The sequence below is a fragment of the Charadrius vociferus genome, unplaced genomic scaffold (assembly GCF_000708025.1).
Source record: "Charadrius vociferus isolate BGI_N301 unplaced genomic scaffold, ASM70802v2 scaffold136, whole genome shotgun sequence".
Taxonomy (NCBI): Eukaryota; Metazoa; Chordata; class Aves; order Charadriiformes; family Charadriidae; genus Charadrius; species Charadrius vociferus.
Window position 1 is genome coordinate 3,966,628 of NW_009648960.1, and position 17,745 is coordinate 3,984,372.

The following is a 17,745-nucleotide window of genomic DNA, read 5'->3' on the forward strand; positions in this document are numbered from 1 at the left end:
TTACGGGGATGAAACAGGCAACATTTTATAGAAATGACATTAAGTATAACACAGTTTAAACAATACTACTGCTGCTGAGCTCTTAACACCCACAAGTAACCACCAGCCCTCATAAAAATCATAAGAATGGCTATAAAATCCTGAGATTTAAAAATAACAGTACTAATATTTCCATTGTTTATGTTTGTCTTCTGGCTTATCAGCATCTGGACTGTACAGGAGAGAAGATATTTCACCTTTCTCCCTTATAAAATAACAGGTTAAAGACTGCCAGAGCTCTACAATACTGAAAGCAAGGATTTTAAGAAAAAAAACCACCAAATATTCTGAGGGTTCTGACTCAAAAAAGCCATTTGACAGCAACATTAATAGAAGATAGAGCCTTTTACTTGAGGTGTGTCATAAAATTGGATTGCAAAAATAGAACCTGTATTAAATTTTGTTAGGCAGTTCCATCAACTTAGTAAATCAGAATTTGCTGTTAAAAGCCCACATGACAGGAGAAGAGTGCACAGCCTAAAAGTAGCACAAATCAAGGAGATTAACTGAAACTGCAGCAGCATGCCCTTTTTATCCTGGGAAAAACAGTGAGCTACCCAAAAGAAAAAACATTTAAGCTCTAACACAAAGATATTTACTGCACCAAGGTCAGGAATCTGGGGTTCCTTTTCCAGCAAAACAGGGAGCAAATCTTGGCGTCTATTAGGACAGTTTGTCTACTGAGGTTTTGTTGGCAAATAGAAAGGTAAAAGTTATGCAGTAAGAATAACAGCAGGAGAAGAAGTAACAACATGGAGGGCTTTTGCTCACTGCCTCTGTTTGCAAAATCTGCTCCAACATTTTAAACCAAGTGTTTGCCTGGAGTGTGCAGTGCTGTACCAAGTGCAATTCCTTTCCTCTTTTGAGGGGTTACACCAAAGAAGCTAAGTGAGTCCTGAGCATTACACCGTAACACAAAAGCAGTTTGATTTCCTCTGACAACTACATTAGTATGTTCTCACATTAAAAAATAATGTTATCACAGTTCACCCTAGATTAATTATCCTAAATCAATCCTCAAGCTTTCAGCAGTCACCAGGTCTGGCTCTCTGCATCAGATTCTGCGTCCAAAACCCTCATCGTTCTCAGGGTCTCTTTCTGAATTGATGCACGTGTCTGACCTCCGGGCAGTTTAACCAACGCCAAAGCTGTGCTTTTCACTAGTTGTACAGCCATCACTTCCCAGCATCACCACAACAGGTATTGTTTTCTTACTGATGGCAACTGCTTACCTGAGTTTTGTGGGTATTCACCAGAGAGGGTGCAGCAGCCACCATGGAGCTGCTGCGAGGTCTTGGTAAAGGGGTGATCTCTGGCTCAGGTGGTTTCTCTGGCTTTTCCTGTAGCATATGCCTCAGCCTCTGCAGGTAGTACATTAGTGACCACTGTGTGCCCTCCTCAGACCAATGTGGCTGCAGCAGGCAGCGCAGCACCGCCACATCAAAGTATGTGGCATAGCGAGACTTCTGGCACGGTGGGATCACCAAAGACACCCTGTTTCAAAAAGCAGGAGTAGAAATGTTAGTTGTCAGGCTCCTTAGCCCTTCTTAGATACTCAGCTCTCTGAATAAAGAACCAGTCAATGATGTTCTGTCAAGTTTATATGTTCAACTCTTCTTAAGGGATCACTCTTGATACCATAAGGTTTTCTTTGATACCTGGAAACCAGTTCTGTCCTAGCATACATGCTGGTCCACCCCAAAATACCCAAGAGCTCTACTAAGAGGCCTAAAATTTAGCCACTCCTCACGAGCTGTAAGCCATTCTCATTCTCCTGCCACCTGCAGAAATCACCAGGATGTGCACACAGCTGTGCCTGCTTGAGCTTGCAGGGACATTTGACACTGACCCTTTGGGACTAGGGCCCTGACTGAGAAAAGCATTACTGAAGACACGTAAGTGGATATTTAACTTTCACCTCCCTAGAGGACTCAAGTACATGCTTTGTTAAGTGTTGTCTTGGATAGGGTTGCTTTCCTAAGCTGTGGTCTGAAGATAAGATTCCAGCACCTGCACTAACTGAATAATTAGTTCAGCTGGAAACAGACAACCCTTGAGCATCTGCTGTTCAGATACTAGTAATAGGTATTTAGGAATGGTTCACATTTGTACACAACAGGCCTTACTTAAGAAGGAGCAGGCAGGACAGCTAAGTTAGTTAACCCTTTAAGCCAATTAAATTGATTCTTATACAAGTAAAAGTTACTGTTATGGACACTCTTTGCCAAGGTGTAACAGAGAAAAGGACCATTTTTAGCCTTCATTATGATTTTCTTGCCTTTCAGGTGGTGTCATTTCCTGATGGGTTTTAGTATGGGATTTCCTAAGTATTAGTGCATGCAAAAGCAAGGTGTCTGTAATAAGCCTCAGAAATGCAACTCCAGAGATTTCAGATTTCAAAGGGATCATATCTGTTTTCAGAGCCAACCTTATTGCAATAAAATGCCCCAACTTTTTTATTATTTGTTTTTTACACCACTTCTCTCCCAGCCGAGTACAACTGGTCTGATCTACCCTCTTGTACATTCACTAGCTGTTAGGAGACAATCTGTCAGAAAAGGAGCAGTGAGAGGAATGAGAATCACATGGCAAAAGAAGGTGTGAAATGCTGGGGGTGGGTCAGGAACTCTGGAGATCTGGGGGTTTTGCCTGCGGAAGTACACAATTTGAACGTTTCTGCTCAGTGTCTTAGAAACCCACCTCCATGAACTGAGTACTTCTATGATTTTGGATTCTATAAAAATCAACAGCACTGAATTGTATTCTCAGGCATTTGGGAATCACCAAACAACAAATATTTGTTGTCGTCGAACATCAAATGTTTATTTAAAAAAAAAAAACATTTATATTATCAATTCTGCTAAACAACCTGCAAACAGCATTGGCAGGACACCCCCATCTCCAGCTGGCTACCACCACATTCTGAACAGAGGTATTTAAGGCCACGGTCCAGCAAAGCATTAGGGAACAAGCGGCAATACTGCCCAGTGGAACCCCTAAGTGCTTGAAGTGCTTTGCTGGATCGCTGCCCAGTGCCACAAAGCTGCCCTGTGCATCCAAGGCAGATATAGGAGAAAGAAGTGGGCAATGAACGTTGACACCACTTGGAATGACATGAACCCCGCTCCATATTACACATGTGGAAATGGGGGGCAGGTGGCAAGGCTGGGCTTGGAGCAATGTGTGCATCTAGAACTCAAACCTGCAGGAGCTGGTTTGCTGCCAGTCCCACAGGCCAATGATGAAGGCACTTGGCGACCGCAGACCAGCCTGTCTGTGTCAGCATATGTCACTGTATGCAACCTATAGATTCAAATCCTCTCCCCTAGTGCTGTACTCAAGGTAAAAATGTTACAAGTTTGATGACTTTAAAATAAACTGTTATAAAAACCTGAAAAACTGAATTAGGAGGGAGAATATTATAATAAAAAGCAATATGCTATAAAGTTTTCCCCATAAACCTGATGTGAAGGCTGCTTTTGTCGCAGTCAAGATTGTGTCACATAGATGCAGCCTTTAAAAAAACATAAGGATATCTGGGATATTCAAAGCATCCCAGCAAGGGAAATAGAGCCCATCACCTCAGTAGCAATTGTAAAGGATGGCGCATTACTTCCTGGTCACTTTGCAGGACCCAGATCAGTGTCTGAGTCTAAAGAGTCTTTCATGCTCCCCTGTATGCGGCATAGGCAAACCCGAGGCGCAACACAGCTTTCAGCAAGGCATGTTCTCGGTATGAAATATTTGGCATTAAAGTCCTTCCTGCGAAGGCTATTTCCCTGGCAGTGTGTTCAAGACAGCAGCTGGAGAAAGGGCTGTGCCTTTATTTGCTTCAGTGTTAAACTGTATCATCTGTAAACGGAGAATTTCACTGAGTGGGGCAAGGATAATTAGCCAGGATCACAGGAACAAGCCCTTTGCTCAAGAAGTGTCTGAAGAACCAGAAATTAAACTCTGTGCTTCATTTAGAAGGCAACCCACTGTTCGTATAATCAGCTCTTAGTTGCCTGTGACTGCGGGGAGAGGGCAAAGGCAGCCTTCCTTCCACCCCGGCCCAAGGACAAAGGAATACTGCGGCTGTTGGTTAAGTAGAGTAAACAACATTTGTTCCCCAGTTGTCTGTTGCTTGGCAACCGAAGCTCCCGGTACAGTTTTAACTGATCAATGAGTCCTGCAAATGAGGAGACATAATGATGCTCTCTTCAAAGCCTGTCTGAAGCTTCATCCCCATAGCAACCACCAGACCCAGCTTGACAAATTGATCACCTGATGCTGTCTTCTTAAAAGGCTGCTTATTTTTTTTTATGGCTGTGCACTCTCTGAGCAGTAGTGTTCACACATAGAAAGGCAGTTCTGTCCCCAACTTCAGTTTTACTGGCTCACATTAATACAAATTAAATAAAGACCCAGAACTGAAGCAGGCTTGATACAAAATCCTGAGGGAAGCCTCCTGATGGGATCAGAACCCTAGAGAATAGTTTTGCCCTTTCCACCAGTGAAAGGGTACATCAAACCCCTTCTTCAGAAATCAGAGCCGTTCCTAGATTGTATGCAGAAACCCGCTCCATCCCACATTTCTTCTGTCTCTGTAGTGAAGCAATTTCTTAAAACACTGCAGTGTTTTGGATATGACATTTCCCAAAAGAGATAAGCAACAGGACCAAAGTTTTCAGGAGGAGTTTAAGTGACACTTCTAAATCCATAGAGACCTAAAAACATAGCTAGGCTTCTCTTGCTCTCCACCCCCTGAAAACACTCATCAGCCTCATTTACTTTATGGCATTACCAAACGAAGAAGAAAATTTGATTAGAAGGAAGCCAGAAAAGATACTAGCTGCCTGAGGAGGGCTGAACCTGCAGGTTATTTGTTAGTGTCTGTAATTATAAGCAACCAACAAATTAGAAAAGACCAAAGAAACTGTCCCAACATGCCAGCTAGAGATTTCTCCAATGAAAGTGGCATTGAATATCAAGTATCACCACCTTGTTCATCACCCAGAACTGAGATTTGTCGAATTAAGAGTTTGAGATAAACATCCAGCACCCTTAGCACGTACGGACAACAGCAGATTCAAGATAAAGGACTTCTGTGATCTCCGCTATTGAGTCACACCAGACTAAGTTTTTGCTGAAGGGGTTTGTACCTGGGATGTGTGGTACCTCTCTCCTGGGAGGTTTGGGAGGATACGCTTCCATCCAAGGAATTTCCACGATGACATGCTGAAACAGTGGTCTTTGGAGGTACAGAATCTGGCTGGCTTGTCTCACAGACCACCTGTAGTCCCTTTGGATAGTTTTAATAAAATGAAATAGGTATATAAACATATTGATCTCTCCCATATTAGTTTTCTTACTGCAATTTGTGCTTAGACATGACTATTACTTATACCATAATACCATGGTAATACCATCGAGCAACTGCTCAAGCCTGGGGCTACTTAGTACTAGGCATTGTACAGGCAAAGGGTAAACCAGGGCTCTTGCCCCAGAAAATACGTAAGATCAGGCTTCTGTTCTGTAAGATAGGATAAGGCCAAGGACATCCTGACAACTATACTCAATACCTTTTGGTTCCACTGCAAACAAGGTTCGGAGCCTTCGGAATAACATGAAGAACTGTAATTTCTGGAGATGGAATACTTCAGGGTGGTAAATGCAAGTGCTGTTTCAATAATAATTTCCCCCCTCCCTCAGCTCCTTATTCCAGCTTGTCTAACCTTGGCACAGAACTCACCTCAGTATGTCCACTGTCCAGATTAGGGGATTCACAAGTCACGCTCTGATTGTTGGTGGGAGAACTTCTCTTAGCTGAGAAAAGAAGTCAAAGGAGGATATTTTGGAAACCATCTCTAATAGTAAAATGTACCATAAAAGGATAAACCGGAAACCAAAACCAAACCCAAAGCAGCATCTCTTTCCTGCAGACTTCCTAGGCATTAGCCACAGCCATAAAAAGAAATTATTTTTTGTATGATTCTTTCAATTGTGTTGTCAACAACATTGTCTATTGAAACTCTCTATTTCTTTAAGATCAAATTTGAGTATAAATTTTATCTTAATTCCATTTGGCATCAAATTGTGTTTTCCTGTGTATACTAGTGCCTTCTATTTTGGAGCTCTTCTTCCTCCTATTTTCACATATATTCAGCTCCTTTTCTAGGTTACATCTCTCAGAATGTATTATGATTTCCAATTTGACAAATGCCTTCATCACAGGAAACGCACAAATGTCATACAGAAAGTTTAATCAGCAATACTGTAGAAGAGCAAGGGCATCACAACGACTAGGATCACAATTCTTGAAATCCTGTCACGTTGCAAGGTGTTCAGATGTGACTTAGTGTCAGACTGACTCCAAACAAAACATTGCAAAGCTTCTTCAGTATGTTTTTTTAATTTGCTGTTCAAAGGAAAATTTAAGTAAATTTAACTTTTTTTGTCCCAGTTTGAGACAACAATGCTAAGATAGCAGAATCTTTCCCAATATAGAGAACCTCATTCCAATTTCTATTTTCATTACGCTGAAAACATTTTCAAAACATAACAGAGTATTTTCATTTCAGACTTTACTCCTGAAGTTATTCTTTAGGGATTTTCTGACCACACTCCAGACCTATGGAAAAAATTCCAATAGTCAAAGAACACTTAGGACTAATTCCTTTTGTTAGTTCCAGGCCTGAAATCCTATTTTTTAATTCCAGAAGTTGAAGCAGAAGAAGAAGAGCTAGATGTCAAATATGGTCTTAAATAATTTGAAAGACTTGAATCTTTTCAATTCTGGACTGTCCCAGAGGCCTACAAAGCCTTCAGAACAAAATATGACATCCAAAATGACTTGTCATCAGAAAAATCTGATTTAGCAAACTACGTTTTCACTACTGTGAAAATTAGAGTTCTGTGCTTTTGAGAATGAGCAAGCAACGCTACAGTGATATACCCAGCACACTTTCAACTCACTACCTTGTAGCAATTATGCAAAACTATTGTCTAAAACATAAAAGTAAAAAAGGTTTTTTAGAATTAGGCCAGACACAAAGGCTTGGAAGCCTAAGCACCCAACTCCAGCTTCTTTATGGATGCAGTACAAAGCAGGAACAACCCCTTCCAGTATGCAAAAGCAAATTCACAACCTAAGCCTTCTTTGGAGCCTCTTGAAACTACTTTGTTTAATTTCATAACATGGTGAAATTCAAATTTTAGATACAGAGGAGAACCCACACTGTCCAGTGCAAGTCTGGGAAGGCCTTCCCCACCCGTGCCAGGCTGCTGCTAAATACTGCCTTTACCCTTCTTAGCCACTAAGGAAGATACGGTGAAACAGAGATATGAGGCTGACAGGAAATGATAACTCTACTGAAGAGTTTCTCATTTCCTATTTCTGCTTTCTTTCTCATCTCCTATTTAATTATTATGCAAATGTCAGTTGACTCTGAGGGGAAACAGCTGAGTAGTTTAAGACTCTCAAAGGTCTGACTACTTCCTGCAAGATTAACATATTCCTTCAAATATGATGGCTACAGAACATAAGGCAGCATCAGATAAACAAAGGAAAGGTTTCCCAGCTCACAGGAGCTACATTACCACAGCAAAATCACAGACCTGTAACGATGTTCCTAATTGGTTTTACAAGGGCGTTGAAGGCAGAAACTTCAGGCTGCCTGTGTTCCCACATAGGCTGCCAAATAACAAGGCCACTAGCCAACCGAAATGTCAGGTCAGACTCCTAGAAAGACAAACAGACGTTGTATCATACAAGCTAAGAGTGTTGTTTCCAATCTAAAAGGATTGCCATTTCTTTTATGCACAGATCTTACAAGAAATGAGTGATATCACGTGCAGTTCTGTGGTCAGTATATGCTAACTCAAGGGCCACTGATGCTACTCTGCAGACATTAGTACATTTGAAGTATAGCTATTAAAAATAATAAGGAAATCTCAATATAAATATGTACAAGAGGCTCTTTCCAAATGTAATTTCTATACTAGTTAATGAACACCATTTTTTCCAGGACATTAAGCTGTAAATGAAAAGGCGATTCCTGTGTCAGAAAGCATCCCTTCTGATCATATACAACCACTTGATATTTAGTATTCAATCTCAACCCTAGGATTTGCACTCTTAGACTTGAACTTCTTGCCCTAAAAGAATAAGAATACTAAATATTAAAACATTACTTAGAAATTGAGGAAACATTAAATGTAACAAATTACTATGAAATAGCAGTATACAATAATGTTATTGTTATTACTAGCACTGTTAGTACCTGAGCTATGTCAATACGGAGACCTTGGTACTACTTACACTTGTGCCATCACTGTTTTACATATGCAAGTAGCTAAAAGCATGTAAATTAGTACACAAGTAAATCTTAGCAGGATCAAGGTGTGGGTATGTACTTACTTGACCTGAGGTCAGATCTATATTAGGAGACACTGATGTTGGTATAGTCCAGCTATCTCCATCAGGCAAACAAACACGGTAGTAGCAGTTTTGGCAGCATAATTATAGCTGCACCACTGTCTCCTGTTGACATAGCTCCACATGCCTCAGTGGTTGAAACTGATGATGCAGACAGAACAGGAGCTGAATGCCTGTAGCTCTCCAGCCCTTCTATTCCCTACTCTTCATTAGTGCCATCTCATCATAGTGAGCTCACAAACCTTGTTATGAACTAAGCTTGTTTTTAATTTACTGTTTTTACTAAAGAGCACCTTGAAAGGCTTTTGGAACTGGTAGCAGTAAAATGTGTTGCATTTTTACTTTGCACTGCTTGCTTTTGGTGACATGCCAACAATTTTACCGACAGTTCTTGTTATAGGATTACATGCATCCCCCTCACCCCCTCAAAAGCCTCATTTAAAGACACATTGCTAAATAAGCAAATCCTCTGAGAAGTTAGGAATTCCATCATTTAGGTCTGCCTGTGCAAACATGTATCATCTTCCTTGAGCACACACATTACCTCAGTTATCTGATCAGATTGTATTCTTCCCCTGAGACCTCTACCTCTGTGAAACAGAGGGGACAATGCTGACTTAGTGAGCCAGTTACATGCCTCATTTACCTCACCTTTTTTGAGCTTTGCTTTGGTGACAGAAACATGCATGTTTTCATGAGCTTTTCAATGTTCATCACTGCAGTATCCCAGAGATCTCAGAGATTTTCAAGGTAAACCTGAGATATTGCTATTAACCCCATCTTGTAAATGGGAAACTGCATCCCAGAAAGATTAATAATTTAAAAAAAATTGGAAACCTAATCTCTAATAGCCAGGGTCTACCTCCAGTTTCATTTCATTTATTCAAACAGCAGCCCACATTTCTGTGTGTAGCACTGGGAAGAATTCAGCATTTCTTCCTGTCATGTCCCAGTAGCTTACAGAGAAAATGTGGAACTAGTAAACAATTATGAAAAAATTGGGCTAAATAAATTGAGCAATACTGTACAGGAACTCAGCAGCAGAAGTAGGGAAAGAAACTAGCTCTCCAGACATACTTTCACCTGCCTTAACCAAAAGTTTATCCTTTGTCTCCTGTACTTTCTTATTTTCTTCAGCTGTTACAGCATACAAGGCTGGATTAGAACAGATAACAGCCTCTACCACTTTATGACTTTATGAACTAGACCAGGTTGCTCAGACCCTCGTCCAAGCACCTACTCTCCTGAGCCAGTTTCTCATCTGAGGCCTAGCTGGAAATGTAGAGGCTAAACAACAGCCCTCCAGAGCGACTAAAGAGCCAGAGCATGCAGAAAATGTTTTCTCATCGCACCACTCTGCAAAGCTGATTCACTCAGCATAAAACCAACGGAGGGACTGTGGCAGACAGGAAGCCTGCAGCCTGCTTCCAACTTCAGGACAAAGGAATGCTCAATTGCCTTTGCCACTGCCATGCTTATAACACTATCATGCATTCCTGGTAATTAGCATCAAGATGATTAGTAATGACAACAACAAATCCCAGTGGCACCCCCACAGTGGAATCCCTGATAAGCTAGCAAGGACCTTCTGAGCAATGGTTGAGAATCACTGGAGCAAGCTAAAGCGCACAATCCTTTCTGCGGGTTCCAGAGTCCCAAAGACTTCACAAGAGCCACAGATCTTTGACATTCCCAAGAGCTGAAAATGGCTCACTTCAGATTTATTTGACTTTGTGTCTGCCTTATGCTGTAGTGATTGTTCATGCACTGGAAGTATTTCTTCCTAATGGCAGTGCTATTCTGACAGCTTGTTAAAACATCTCCAGTGGTCACCTAGTGTGCACTGTAGGCTGAATTAATTAACAATCACAAAGGCAGAACCATTCTTTTCCTGCTCAGAGGTGTCTCCACACAAGTACCCCACCAGTCTGCTACTTACTTTGATCCTGTGGACAAGGGGAGCAAAGAGGAACACAAAGAGCTCCACTGTGGCCATGGAGTTCTGAAAGAACTTCCTTCTGTTATTCTCCTCCTCGTCATTCGTGGCGCTGGGCCGGGGATGTCCTGGTGATCCCTGGTTTTCAGCCTGGTGGATAAAGGCGCTACTGCTCCCTCCCCAGCTAGAGCCTCTGTCTCCTCCAAATCGGTCATTGCTGCAGTCCTGAGGGGCCTCCAGCAGCATCCAGTGAAGAGTGTGAAGAAGCTTTGTTTCAGCTACTCCAAGCTTATCCTGATGTCCTGGACGGAGAAATGCATCACAGTATCTCACAGGGTTTCCATTAATGGTACTGTTGAGACTTTCAGAGCTGCACAGGAAACTGGGCATCCAACTTCAAGCATTTGAAAATTAAAATTCCACCATTAAAATTTCAGCATTCTGTTTCATTGTGTTTGAAACCTCCTAATTCACAAGTCTCCGTTTAGTTCATAGCATTTGCAGTTCAGTCCCTGAAACGTTAGTTGCAGGGCAATGGAATGCATGGACATAGAGTGCTCCTAAAAGATGCCAGCTTGACAGTCTTGTCTGTTTGACTCTGTTGAACAAGACAAAATGCAAGCGAGCACTGCGAGGCACTCAAGCTGTGTCTCCTATTGGCATGTCTCATGAAGCAAATTCCTGCTTAAATCAGTAAAAGACTAGTAAAGTAAGTTAGATTTGTACCTTGAATCTTTGTTAGAATAGAATAATAGAATAATTTGGGTTTGAAGGGACCTGTAAAGGTCATCTAGTCTAACCTCCCCTGCAATGAGCAAAGACATCTTCAACTAGACCAGGTTGCTCAGACCCTCGTCCAACCTGTTTCCAGGGATGGGTCATCTACCACATCTCTGGGCAACCTGTTCCAGTGTTTCACCACCTTCATTGCAAAAATTTCCTTCTTATATCTAGTCTAAATCTACCCTCTTTTAGTTTAAAACCACTACCCCTTATCCTATCGCAACAGGCCCTGCAAAAAAGTTTGGCCCCATCTTTCTTATAAGTCCCCCAAAAGTACCGAAAGGGTACAATGAGGTGTCCCTGGAGCCTTCTCTTGTTCAGGCTGAATAACCACATCTCTCTCAGCCTGTCTTCATAGGAGAGGTGCTCCAGCCCTCTGATCATTTTTGTGGCCCTTCTCTGGATTCGTTCCAATAGGTCCACATCTTTCCTGTGCCGAGGACTCAAGAGCTGGACACAGTACTCAGGTGGAGTCTTACCAGAGCAGAGCAGAGGGGCAGAATCACCTCCCTCAACCTGCTGGCCAGGATATGGTTGGCCTCCAGGGCTGCAGACACACATTGCTGGCTTATTTATGTCCAGCTTTTCATTCACCAGTACCCCCAAGTCCTTATCCTCCGGGCTGCTCTCCATCCCTTCATCCCCCAGCCTATACTGATACTGGGCATTGCCCCAACCCAGGTGCAGAACCCTGCACTTGACCTTGTTGAACATCATGGGGTTCACATGGACCCACTTCTCAAGTTTGTCCAGGTCCCTCTGGATGCGTGACATGCCTGTCCCTCAGACATGTCAACCACCCCACTCAGGTTGGCGTTGTCTGCAAACTTGCTGAGCATGCACTCGATCCCACTGTTTATGTCATTGATGAAGATATTGAACAGTACTGGTCCCAATACGGACCCCTGAGGGACAGCACATGTCAGCAATCTCCATCTGGACATTGAGCTGTCGACCATTACCCTCTGGATGTCACCATCCAATCAATTCTTTATCCACTGACCAGTCCATCCATCAAACCCATATGTCTCCAATTTAGAGAGAAGGATGTTGTGGGGGACCTGGCCCTATCCTTATTATCTGATTGACTTATCTGCTGAGACTCAAATGCATTGGTCTGAATAAAAACAAAAAGAAGGAAAAATAATAATAAAAAAAAAGAACTGAAGATATTAAAAGTACCCGCTGCAATTGGCCACTGCAGCATGACTTGCAAGAAATATGTATTCCTTCAAGGAACCCATGCTTGCTGGGTAGTGAGGCTTTTGCTGAAGCTAGTTCTATTACCTCTGGAAAATAACTAGCAAAATATTATTGAGCTACTTTGACTCTTCAGCTCATCAGATGATTAGCTTCACTGGAAAAGCTTTCACAGGTTACCCTGCTATAAATGAGAACAGATCAAGAACGTCAATCCACAGCATGAACTAACTGGGATTCTAGGATTTAGAATACGTTGGCACCCTGAGCATCAATTTGTCATATTTTGACTGATAACTTCAGTAAAGGAAAAACAAACTCACACGAGTACTAACCTAGCTTGTTTCGGTTGGAGAGCAATGTTGCAGTGCAGTGCAGCACATGCGGGAGCGCAGCTTGGACAAGTTCCCAGCGAGAAATGCTCTGGATGGCTTCAGAGAGAGCTGGAGAAAGGCCATGCAGTTTGTTCTCTACTAAAACCCTTTCAAAAGACTAGAAGTAAGAACAAAGGAAAAAAAGACACTGTATATCTCTTTCTGCACATACCTTCTAGTACATACAACATTCTCTTTTAAAAACCATAATCTGCAAGTTTTCATTATAGAACTAAATCACATCTTATAGTATTTTTCCTGAAAGACACAGACTGTAGCTAAAGCTCACCAGACACATGGACATACTTGGCTAGGAAATGAATGGGCCACTCAAGATATATTCTGTAATAAAAAAAAAAATTAAAGCGAGTATCATGTGTATATTAGTAAGTGCTGACATGAAGCCAGACTTACAGTTGTGCTGGGTATTAATCTGGCACGCCAATAATCCTGTTGGAAGTCACAGGAGCTAACGAAGCCTGTACATGTGGAGCTGAGTGCTGTATATTCTTCTCAGACACACATGCTCTTTCAGTTCAGTGTAACACAAAGGGCAACCCATTAAAGGTATACAGGCCTTAGGAAATATTTTTACACCCTGCCACAGAAAATAATCCGTATAGAAAATTTTTTGTCGAGCCATGATGTAATGGTTTTGTGAACACTTAAAAGAGCTGATGGCTGCAGCAAGTTCATTATTTCCACCTCAAGAAACACAAAATAAGACTATCTGCCTTTGAAATCCCTAAGGAAGTTCCTTTTTGCTAGTTGCTCCAACCATTTCAATAAGTTCTTCCTCTGACCATATACAAAGATCTCATTATAGGTCACAAAAGCAGTTAGATTCCTTCACTGAAGTTTCTAAAGTGAAAAAATACGTTACTGACAATGCATGTCCTTGCCATATACCAGCTTAACCCCCTGGCTACCTATTTGTTCACATGCTGTTTCACCAATTTTATCAGGCTCTGGGCAAACAAGTAACTGTTGGCATTCATGACCTAACGGATGCTTCGAATGCCCTCACTCCAGATTCATAAAGCTTATCCTTCAACATTAGTCATACCGATTTTTCCTGTAAAATTGGGGGTGGGGGGTGGGGGGGGTGGGGTGTAATATGAATAGATTTAATTCTGAAGAAGAAAAGCAAAAAAGGCAGCAGTCATAACCTAGGTCTCCTAAATGACCAGCCACTCTTACGCGTGGCATGCTAACCAGTGGTAATGTGCACTCTTCTGCATACTCCTGCAGCTGTGCACATTTGTTCTCTCAGGTGGTGGCCACGTCTGCCAGTGTGGGCAGTCATGAGCTCCTCTGTTGAGAGCAGGATGCCCTAGTGCAAGGATAGTGCCGCACCATCGTGGTTTTACAGCATCCCCATAACAGCTCTGCTCTGGCCAGCACGGAGGCAGAGAAACGCACATTTATCTGTACTTACAACCTAAACCAGAAACTCCGCAATAACACCAGTCATAGACAGACTAAAAGAAGGGGAGTTGGACTGTATGATTTACACAAATATATTTGGGGGGTATTCAGAACTGAGTGCGCTTATAAAGGACTAAGCCAGTAGCAACACAAATTGAACCTGAGGAAATACCAACAAAAAACATCAGAGCTGCCAACAAATATAAGTCTGGAGATAGTCATGCTGCCCACCTACTAGAAACCCCAGGTCCTAGTCAGAAAAGTCAACAGATTTTCTTTATGGAGCAGTGGCTGAAACTGGAGGGCATTAATTGTAATATGTGGACAAGACGGCCGGCTTCCTGGGGACTAGCAAAAAATAATGGGCCATGGATTAGGTTGTTAGCAATGTGTATGTCTTAGCACCAGGATGAGATAACATGTCTACCATGGAAAAGATGCCCAAGTCACTCTTACGGAAACAGTCTCCTGCCGTTCATTCCTATCAGTTCATGAATGCAGGGGAGGGGGGTGAAGGTAGAAGTGGAGAGCACATTAGGATAAAGACAACTGAGGTCTAGAACAACTGTCCCAGACAAGGTTACCTAACAAAAGGGAGGAACAAAGAAGCAAGGTATCCCCAGAACCAAGACAAAAGGTTCAGGGTTAACTCATGGTTACAAATAACATAAAGCCTAAGCTAGTGAAAAACATGAGATTTTATTTATTTTTGTTAAAAGGGGACAGGGTGCCACTTCTTATCTGTGCTCCAGCGACATGCTCCCACCTCTACTCATGCATCAGCTCTGAAGCCTTCATTCAGTCAAGTCAAGCCTCTACACAAGCCAAAATGAAGCTCAGCATAGAGGCAAGTAGTTTCTACCAGGTTAGCGAGCTGAATTAGCTCACTGAAAGGCCTGGCAAGCACCAGAACCAGCGCTGACCTAGGCTTATTGAAAGAAATTTTTTTCCCACCTCCAGCAGAAAAGTTAAACCATAAGCTCATGCTTTAGTACAGTGACAAAGGTATTCAGTTTGCAGAGCAAGGGGAGGAAAAAAAATCACCGTGAGCGGCAACACTATTCTGAAGCGTGACGAGAGACACATTGCTGCTCTCTGGCTTTCCATTCAAGGGTACTTCAATGGCATCAGGGAGAAAGTCCTCCAACTGCCTTCTGGAAGCTCTGACCCACATTCTGCACACTTCAGAAACTCAAGAGGAAGCCAAGAAGTCTGCAATCCTGTCTTTAAATTAGGCTTGTATTCACCTCAACATTTTGGGTTCCTGAGCCACATGAAGCTTTCCTACATGGTTAGCCACCAGATTTCTCTGTTCTTTGCTGGCCTGAGCAGAAAGCTAAATATATTTCTGTACCACAATGAAAGATTAGCTTCTAGAACAGCATATGTGATCACAAGCATCTGAGATAGAAGTACTGTATGTTGCCAGAAAAAAAGCTAACTCAAAGGCTATTATACGGAAACCACTGAGAGTCCCTGTGTGCTATGGGCACTGGCTGGTACACAGTTGCCACTGTGCATGTACTGTCAGCACAGGACCTAGTTGGCATAAATCCCCACACCGATAACTGCCACAAGCAGCCCAACAAGAACACGCAGTGCTTGGGACAAGTGTCCCTGTGGGATTTGCCTGGAGTTCTACATAAAGGTCCAGCTCACAGCAGCCTCTGCCTACACCAGACATCCAAGATGCAAGGCCCTGGGTTAGCTATGGCTCTACTCCAACTTTCAGGACCTGCTACAGAGAATATACAGACATTAAGATGAAAGGCCTAATTTTCACCCCACATGAACTAAGTAACTGCTGCTACAGCTGAGAGGAGTTACATGCTTCAATGAGAAGGCTGAATGAAAATGTCTGAAGTAAGCTCCCTGTAAGTCACTCAGAAGAAAGATATTGTTGTGCTATGGATATGTCTGGAGCTGCAGCCTCAGGGCCGCTGCTTGACTAAGAAAACAGTTACCTACTTACAGCAGGCTTGTCCGCGCCTGCAACACCTCACATGCCAAAGGAGGATAAAGAACATCTGCCAAGGTGGTAGTGAGGAAAGTCAGTGCTACTCCTTGGCTGGAGAAAGGGCAGCCCCTTTCAGCAGTGCTCTGTGTGTGTGTTCAGCTCCCTCAGGGCCACTTCCAAAAGCATTTTTCCTTTTAGCCTGGTGATGCCATCTGTTTTCACAGGGAGTGGCGGTCAGTCCTGTCTGGCTGCCTTCCCACTGCTGCTGTTCTCCTTTTACCGTCTTCTCCCCCAACAACTAAAGGGGCTGTTAAATACCTTGTGACCAGGGTCACCCCGGTCACTTTGCTGCCAGAACGGGAAGAGGTAGCTGCCTGAAGAAGCCGAGACAAGCAGTACAGGACAGAGCAGATTCTGCCTGGGCTTTGCCATGGTTTCCTATACAGCTTTGCTCGAGTCTCATGAACTCCCCCTGCTCCCCCTGGGGAGCTGTACCTGCAGCGAACTGCATAAGGCAGCAAGGGCTCAGCCAGGCCCCTAGCCCCAGCTAGGCAGCCAGGAACTTGGAAGCTCAGCTTCCACCCTCTCAGGAGCACCAGATGAGCTGCAGATCTCCTCCAGGGAAGCAGCACTAGAGAATCTCACTTGAGGAAAACAAAAGCAGCAAGCTAGGAGAGCAGGGCCCGGTGCTTAGCCTAGTGCATGTACAGAAGGACACTGGCAGAGACACAGAGAAACTATTAATGCTTCTTGCACCGGACTTCTGTCCTTGGAAGGAACCTTACTGCCCTATTCTTCCAAAGCTCAGGCTGCATCACGGTAGAAAGAAGAGACTATTGCTAAAGTCACTTCAGACTGACTGGAAAGAATTTCCAGTGCAGGCACACAGTATTGTCAGTCTGGGGAAGGTTCTCTGAGTAGGGAAGAGTTCCTAGAAAGATCTAAAACATAAATCTAGCTAGGAGTTCATAGCACAAGGAATAACAAGGCTCCATTGTTTTCTAAACATAGTAATAATACAAACATTGAGAAGCAATGAAACACAGATGCCAAGCACTTCATTTACAGAAAATTCCTGTGTTCAAAAACTCCGTTTTCTGCAACCACGTCCATTGGCAAAATAAAATAAAGGTGGCCTCTTCTTAACCTTTGTTCCATATCTATCCTTTAATCGTTCATAACAACCAAACATATTATTTCATCTGCAAAAACAAGTAAAGCAACAACAACGATGACTGACAAAAAAACAAAACAAACAAAAACCAAACCAAAACAAACAAACCAAACCAAACCAAACAAAACCAGAAAAGAGGTAAACTTTTAATTTGCAGGATCCTCCAGAAAACATTTGGGTTCTTCCATGCCCAGTGCAATCCAGGGTAAAAGAATTTAAAATATATCCTTGAGTCCCTTACCCTCACCCAAAAAAATGTATTAGATTTGTATAGCACTTTCATGTGTTCCTGTGAGGTTATTTACAGCTTTGACTCATGTACATTAGGAATGACATTGTGTCAGGACAGAACAACTTCAGAACGGGGAGAAGGAAGAACATTAAATCCATACTGAGCCACAAGAGCATTTAGACAGTGTAAGACAAGAAGGGGGG

General features: G+C 42.7%; 1 protein-coding gene across 1 annotated transcript in view; it reads right to left on the reverse strand.

The window, feature by feature from the left end:
* Positions 1-17,745, reverse strand: part of UNC80 (unc-80 homolog (C. elegans)) — a 140,700-nt gene that overhangs the window by 111,008 nt on the left and 11,947 nt on the right. Inside the window, 6 exon segments of the mRNA XM_009887601.1 lie at positions 1,272-1,533; positions 5,184-5,323; positions 5,774-5,847; positions 7,639-7,762; positions 10,398-10,696; positions 12,713-12,869. Of these exon segments, the coding sequence (XP_009885903.1) occupies positions 1,272-1,533; positions 5,184-5,323; positions 5,774-5,847; positions 7,639-7,762; positions 10,398-10,696; positions 12,713-12,869 (1,056 nt within the window).